The following is a 7,024-nucleotide window of genomic DNA, read 5'->3' on the forward strand; positions in this document are numbered from 1 at the left end:
AGGTTTGGGGACTTTACCATCTAGCACCCCAGTAGGCCTGTCCTGGCCAGAGAAGACTGGTGGGGGCCGAGTGGGGTTTGAAGGTAGCTGGCCCAGCCCAGCCCAGGAGCGCTATTTATTGCATATTTATTGTTTGGACGTCACCATCAGAGACGAAGGGAAGGGTAGCCAGGGAGGGGGTCCAGCCCAGCCGCCTGCAGGAAGATCTGGCTCAGTCTACTACTGGCAGGGCCCCCCACCAAGCTGAGCCGAATGGAAACAGTGAGCTGAGGCCTGACTTTTTCAATAAAACATTGTGTATTCTGGGCCTCCTGCTGCTCCGGCTCTGTTTCCCCTGGCGCCAAGAGAAGAAGGCGGAACTGATTCCAGGCCCAGAGCCGGCCCCTGAGGCTGTGCCCCTTTCCGGCAATCTCTGGCCACCACCCCCACTGGCCAAGCTGTCCCTCCCACTGGCCCTAGGGCCCCTCCCACCCCCATACCAGATAAGGCCAGCCCAGTGCTGCTTCCTCTGGCAGTAGGCACCAGGGCTGGAATGGGGCTGCCTGGCTCCCCATGGCAGTGGGTGCTGCTGCTGCTGGGGCTGCTGCTCCCTCCTGCCGCCCCCTTCTGGCTCTTCAATGTGCTCTTCCCCCCGCACACCACGCCCAGGGCTGAGCTCAGTAACCACACACGGCCTGTCATCCTCGGTAAGCCCCCGCCAGGCCCCTGATGCACCGCGCCAGCAGCCAACGTAGCCAAAACCCTTCTGCCCTGTTTAAGCCCCAGTACCTGCCTCAGTGTGGGGAGGGGCCAAAAGCTTGTCCAGTAAAGGAATGACTCTCCCTTCTCCCCCGTGCTTTGTCTCTCAGTTGCCTACCCCAGGGTGGCGGAGTGGGGGATGGGGTGTGCCTGAGGTTTTGGCTGGGGCATCACAAGCTGTGGTCAGCCACAGCCACACCAGACTCTGGGCCAAGCCCCACCACTCCTTCCTTGGCCCCCACCCACCAAAGACAAGATGCCCAGCCTAGGGACAGCGAGCAGGAAAGGCCCATCCATGCCCGGCCCTGATAGGCCCAGCCCCCACGCCCCTAGACCTATCTGTTCCCACCCTGGACTTTGGCAATAAGGGAGTTTTGCCAGGATGGGTGTTTACTCTGTAGAGGCAGAGGTCAGCGGCCTTGACCCCAGCACCTTCCCTTCCTCGGGAAAGCCTGGGCTTTGGCTACTCGTGGGGACAGCAGGGAGAGGGGATGTGAGCAGGGGAGGGTAAGTGTGCTTTGTACCTGGGGGTTGAGGGTGTGGGAGGTGGGGGGCAGGTCTGGTCACTGCAGCATCTGGGGTGACCGGGGTAAGGGTCACGGGGAGAATCCAGAGTCCAGAGTGAGGGCCGCTGCTCACAGTGCCCGGCTGCCTGGGGAATCAGCTAGAAGCCAAGCTGGACAAACCAGATGTGGTGAACTGGATGTGCTACCGCAAGACAGAGGACTTCTTCACCATCTGGCTGGATCTTAACATGTTCCTACCCCTCGGGGTAGACTGCTGGATCGATAACACCAGGTACAGCCACGTGCTCCACCCCAGCCCCCACGCACTGCCCCTTGGCTACTGGCTGCTGAGTGGCACCCCGCCCCTAGGGTTGTCTACAACCGGAGCTCTGGGCTTGTGTCCAACGCCCCTGGCGTCCAGATCCGTGTCCCTGGCTTTGGCAAGACCTACTCTGTGGAGTATCTGGACAGCAGCAAGCTGGCAGGTGTGTGTCAGAGGGCAGGGCCGGGGCTCCAGGCCGGGGTGCTGGCCCAGAGCAGGCATGGCCCGAGCTCCCAGTGCTGCTGCTTCCCCCACAGGATACCTGCACACGCTGGTACAGAACCTGGTCAACAATGGCTACGTGCGGGATGAGACCGTGCGCGCTGCCCCCTATGACTGGCGGCTGGAGCCTGGTGAGTCTCTGCCCAGGACAGGCTTGGGGCTGGACAGGTGGCCCCACCCCAGCTGCCCTGACCCCTTCCACCCACTTCAGGCCAGCAGGAGGAGTACTATCACAAGCTCTCGGGGCTGGTGGAGGAGATGCACGCTGCCTATGGGAAACCTGTCTTCCTCATTGGCCACAGCCTTGGCTGCCTACACTTGCTCTATTTCCTGCTGCGCCAGCCCCAGGCCTGGAAGGACCGCTTCATCGATGGCTTCATCTCTCTTGGGGCTCCCTGGGGTGGCTCCATCAAGCCTATGCTGGTCTTGGCCTCAGGTGAGAGGGCCTTGATCACTTAGGCCCAAAGAGGGGAGGGTGGTGAGATGAAGCTGATCCTGGGCCTGCCCTCACTGCGGCTGCTACTCACAGTGGCCTCTGGGGGTGTTGTCTACTGTCCCTGGACCAGCAAGCTTGCTGTTACTGGCCCCTAGAGCAGTGACCCTGGCCTGAGCAATTAGGGTAGCTCCTTCCAGAGTCTGTGTCAGTGATGGCAAAGGAGCAGTGAACACTAGAAGGAAGAAAACCTCAGCTCTCTGCCCCCAGGTTTGTTCCTTGTAGCCCCAGAACCTGCCTACCTGGCCCTTGCCTGCCTTCCACTTACATGAGTACCTTTGTCCAGGGATGTGCTTTACTGAGGATGGATCTGCCAGAGCTAGGGCCAGACCCTCAGAGCCCCGCCTGCCCTTCCCTAGGGAGTGGCACCAGGGCCCAGCACTAACACAGCTACCACCTACTCCCTACCTGCTGTACCCTGGGACCTGGCTCACAGTCTGGAGAAGAAACACTCATCAGACACCACCTCGTTTCTCCCTTCCTGGACCACAACTCTTTGACCCCCCATTGCAGCACAAGCCACACAAGTAGCAGAGAGACACCCCCAGCATCCCCACACCCCCAGCATCCCCATACCCTTCAGCATCCCCACACCCCCAAGTATCCCCACACACCCCCCAGCATCCCCACACCCCCCAGCTCCCCACACCCTCTACCATCCCCCCACCCCCCAGCATCCCCACACCCCCCAGCTCCCCACACCCTCTACCATCCCCCCACCCCCCAGCATCCCCACATCCCCCAGTTCCCCACACCCCGTACCATCCCCACACCCCCCAGCTCCCCACACCCTCCAGCATCCCCACACCCCTGAGCTCCCCACACCCCCTACCATCCCCACATCCTCCAGCTCCCCACACCCCCTACCATCCCCACACCCTCCAGCATCCCCACACCCCCTACCATCCCCACATCCCCCAGTTCCCCACACCCCCCAGCATCCCCACATCCCCCAGCATCCCCATGACCCTGACCATCCCCCCACTCCCCAGCACGCCCACACCCCCCAGCGTGCACACACCCCCCAGCGTCCCCACACACCCCGCGTCCACACACAGCCCCCGCGTCCACACACAGCCCCCACGTCCACACACACCCCGTGTCCACACACACACACCCACGTCCACACACAGCCCCCACGTCCACACACACACCCTGTGTCCACACACCCCCACCACATCCACACACACCCCAGTGTCCACACACACGCCAGTGTCCACACACACCCCCACCATGCCACACACCCCACCATCCCCACACCCCAGTCCTCAGGAAGCCCCATCTGCCTTTTTTTTTTTTTTTTTAAAGACAGGGTGTCTCTCTGTCACCCAGGCTGGAATGCAGTGGCACAATCATAGCTGCAGCCTTAATCTCCCTAGCTTAAGCAATCCTCTTTCCTCAGCCTCCTGGGTAGCTGAGACTATCGGCATGCACCACCATACCTAACTTTTTTTTTTTTTTTTTTTTTTTGAGACGGAGTTTCGCTCTTGTTACCCAGGCTGGAGTGCAATGGCGCGATCTCGGCTCACCGCAACCTCTGCCTCCTGGGTTCAGGCAATTCTCCTGCCTCAGCTTCCTGAGTAGCTGGGATTACAGGCACGTGCCACCATGCCCAGCTAATTTTTTGTATTGTTAGTAGAGATGGGGTTTCACCATGTTGACCGGGATGGTCTCGATCTCTTGACCTCGTGATCCAACCACCTCGGCCTCCCAAAGTGCTGGGATTACAGGCTTCAGCTACTGCACCCGGCCTCACCATAACTAATTTATTTTTATTTTTCAGTAGAGATGAGGTGTTGCTATGTTGCCCAGGCTGGTCTAACTCCTGAGCTTGTGATCTTCCTGCCTCAGCCTCCCAAAGTGCTGGATTACAGATGTGAGCCACTGTGCTGGGCTCTTGCCCCTTTAAAACATATTTACTTATTTGTTTATTTATTTTGAGATGGAATCTCGCTCTGTTGCCCAGGCTGCAGTGCAGTGGCACAATCTCAGCTCACTGCAACCTCTGCTTCCCAGGTTCAAGTGATTCTCCTGCCTCAGCCTCATGAGTACCTGGGATCACATGCATGCGCCATCATGCCTGGTTAATTTTTGTATTTTTAGTAGAGACAGGGATTCACCATGTTAGCCAGGCTAGTCTCAAACCTCAGACCTCAAGTCATCCGCCCGCCTCAGCCTCCTAAAGTGCTGGGATTATAGGCATGAGCCACTGCGCCCAGCCCTATTTATTTATTTATTTATTTATTTGAGACGGAGTTTCGCTCTTGTTGCCCAGGCTGGAGTGCAATGGCGCGATCTCGGCTCATCGCAACCTCCGCCTCCTGGGTTCAGGCAATTCTCCTGCCTCAGCCTCCTGAGTAGCTGGGATTACAGGCACGCACCACCATGCCCAGCTAATTTTTTGTATTTTTAGTAGAGACGGGGTTTCACCACGTTGACCAGGATGGTCTCGATCTCTTGACCTCGTGATCCACCCGCCTCAGCCACCCAAAGTGCTGGGATTACAGGCTTGAGCCACCGCGCCCGGCCTGATTTTTTTTTAAATTTTGTATAGACAGGGTCTCACTACATTGCCGAGACTGGTCTTGGACTCCTGGCCTCAAGTGGTCCTCCTGCCTCAGCTTCCCTATAAGTGTTGGGATTAGAGGGGTGAGCCTTGCCACCTGCCCCTGCCCTCCTTTTGAAGCCCTACAGCTCCACCCAACAGAGGTGCCATCAGGGCTTCTCATTGAATAAGCCCACATTGAGCATCACTGAATATCAGGCCTGCTCAAGTCTGTACCTTATAGTCTGTGTCTAGATTGGGCAGGGACAAGATGGAGTATCTGGCTGAGTCTACAATCAGCAGGTTGTGGGCCAGGACTGGCTCCCCGTCCCACCTTGCTCCATATCCACAGGTGACAACCAGGGCATCCCCATCATGTCCAGCATCAAGCTGAAAGAGGAGCAGCGCATAACGACGACCTCCCCTTGGATGTTTCCCTCTCGCATGGCATGGCCTGAGGACCATGTGTTCATTTCCACACCCAGCTTCAACTACACAGGCCGGGACTTCCAGCGCTTCTTTGCAGACCTCCACTTTGAGGAAGGCTGGTACATGTGGCTGCAGTCACGTGACCTCCTGGCAGGACTCCCAGCACCTGGCGTGGAAGTATATTGTCTTTACGGTGTGGGCCTGCCCACGCCCCGCACCTACATCTACGACCACGGCTTCCCCTACACAGACCCTGTGGGTGAGCTCTATGAGGATGGTGATGACACGGTGGCGACGCGCAGCACTGAGCTCTGTGGCCTCTGGCGGGGCCGCCAGCCACAGCCTGTGCACCTGCTGCCCCTGCATGGGATACAGCACCTCAACATGGTCTTCAGCAACCAGACCCTGGAGCACATCAATGCCATCCTGCTGGGTGCCTACCGCCAGGGTCCTCCTGCATCCCCAATGGTGATGGCCAGCCCAGAGCCCCCACCCCCTGAATAAAGACTTTCCTTTCCTGCTGTAAGCCCTGATGTGTATATTGGGAGTTGAAGGGAGGCACTGGAGTCCCACACCAGGTTTCACTCATCACCAGCCACAGGTCAGAGCAGAGTGAGGCAAGATGGGCTCGGCTGAGGCCTGGGACTGAGCTGGGCACCCTAGATGTACAGCTGTCCACTCTCCTGGTCGAGCGTTTGAGGCAGCATGCACCATGCCTGCCTCTGTGCTGAGCATGGGGACTGGAGCTGGCTATATCCACAGTCCTATGAGAGGAGTACAGGGAGGGGGTGATTTGAGCTGTCCTCCAAGCTTCCAAAAGGGCAGGTGAGACAGGGCCTTTTGAGTGCTGGGTGACTGACAGTGCTGAAAGAGTTTAGAGGCCGGGTGTGGTGGTTCACGCCTATAATCCCAGCACTTTGGGAGGCCAAGGCAGGCAGATCACCTGAAGTCAGGAGTTCGAGACCAGTCTGGCCAACACAGTAGAAACCCCACCTCTACTAAAGTACAAAACACTTGCCAGGCGTGGTGGGACACACCTGTACTCCCAGCTACTCGGGAAGCTGAGGCACGAGAATCTTTTGAACCTGGGAGGCGGAGGTTACTGTGAGCCAAGATCGTGTGATTACACTTTAGCCTGGGCAACAGAGCAAGACTCTGTCTCAAGAAAGACTGGGTCTCAAAAAGAAAAAGTTTAGAATTAGAATCTGAGTGACAACCATTATTAATCAGGATCATTTCACTAATGAAAGTTTAATTAGTATGAAGCTAGGTGCTCTGAGAAAAGTTTAGGGAGCAGAAAAAATAAAAAAATAAAAATAAGAAAAGTTTAGGGAGCAAAAGAGACTAAGTCTTGCCGGGCGCAGTGGCTCATGCCTGTAATCCCAGCACTTTGGGAGGCTGAGGAGGGTGGATCACGAGGTCAAGAGATCGAGACCATCCTGGTCAACATGGTGAAACCCCGTCTCTACTAAAAATACGAAAAATTAGCTGGGCATGGTGGCGTGTGCCTGTAATCCCAGCTACTCAGGAAGCTGAGGCAGGAGAATCGCCTGAACCCAGGAGACGGAGGTTGCGGTGAGCCGAGATTGTGCCATTGCACTCCAGCCTGGGTAACAAGAGCGAAACTCCGCCTCAAAAAAAAAAAAGAAAAGAAAAAGAGACTAAGTCTTTCAGGTCAGCAAAGGCTTCCCAGAGGAGGCGGTGCCTACACTGAGGTCACAGGGATGAGAACAGTAATAGACCACTGTAAAGATGAGTTTGACTTGACT

The 7,024-nt window shown here is 57.1% G+C and overlaps 1 protein-coding gene across 3 annotated transcripts; it reads left to right on the plus strand.

Annotated features, from left to right (window-relative positions):
- The first annotated feature begins 29 nt into the window (after nt 1-29).
- LCAT (lecithin-cholesterol acyltransferase) lies at nt 30-5,781 on the plus strand. Of its 3 annotated transcripts, none has more exons than XM_010346808.3 (6): nt 30-686; nt 1,380-1,536; nt 1,614-1,729; nt 1,824-1,919; nt 2,000-2,224; nt 5,179-5,781. In XM_010346808.3, exons 1-6 carry the CDS (start codon nt 533-535, stop codon nt 5,757-5,759), a joined length of 1,329 nt encoding a protein of 442 aa, XP_010345110.2. In that variant the 5' UTR covers nt 30-532; the 3' UTR covers nt 5,760-5,781. The 3 variants fall into 3 exon arrangements, with proteins under 3 accessions (XP_010345110.2, XP_074257871.1, XP_003936372.2); XM_074401770.1 differs by having other exon boundaries at nt 1,403-1,536; XM_003936323.4 differs by having other exon boundaries at nt 596-686; nt 1,333-1,536.
- Nucleotides 5,782-7,024: the final 1,243 nt, after the last annotated feature.

This window comes from Saimiri boliviensis, chromosome 1 (assembly GCF_048565385.1).
Source record: "Saimiri boliviensis isolate mSaiBol1 chromosome 1, mSaiBol1.pri, whole genome shotgun sequence".
Classification (NCBI taxonomy): Eukaryota; Metazoa; Chordata; class Mammalia; order Primates; family Cebidae; genus Saimiri; species Saimiri boliviensis.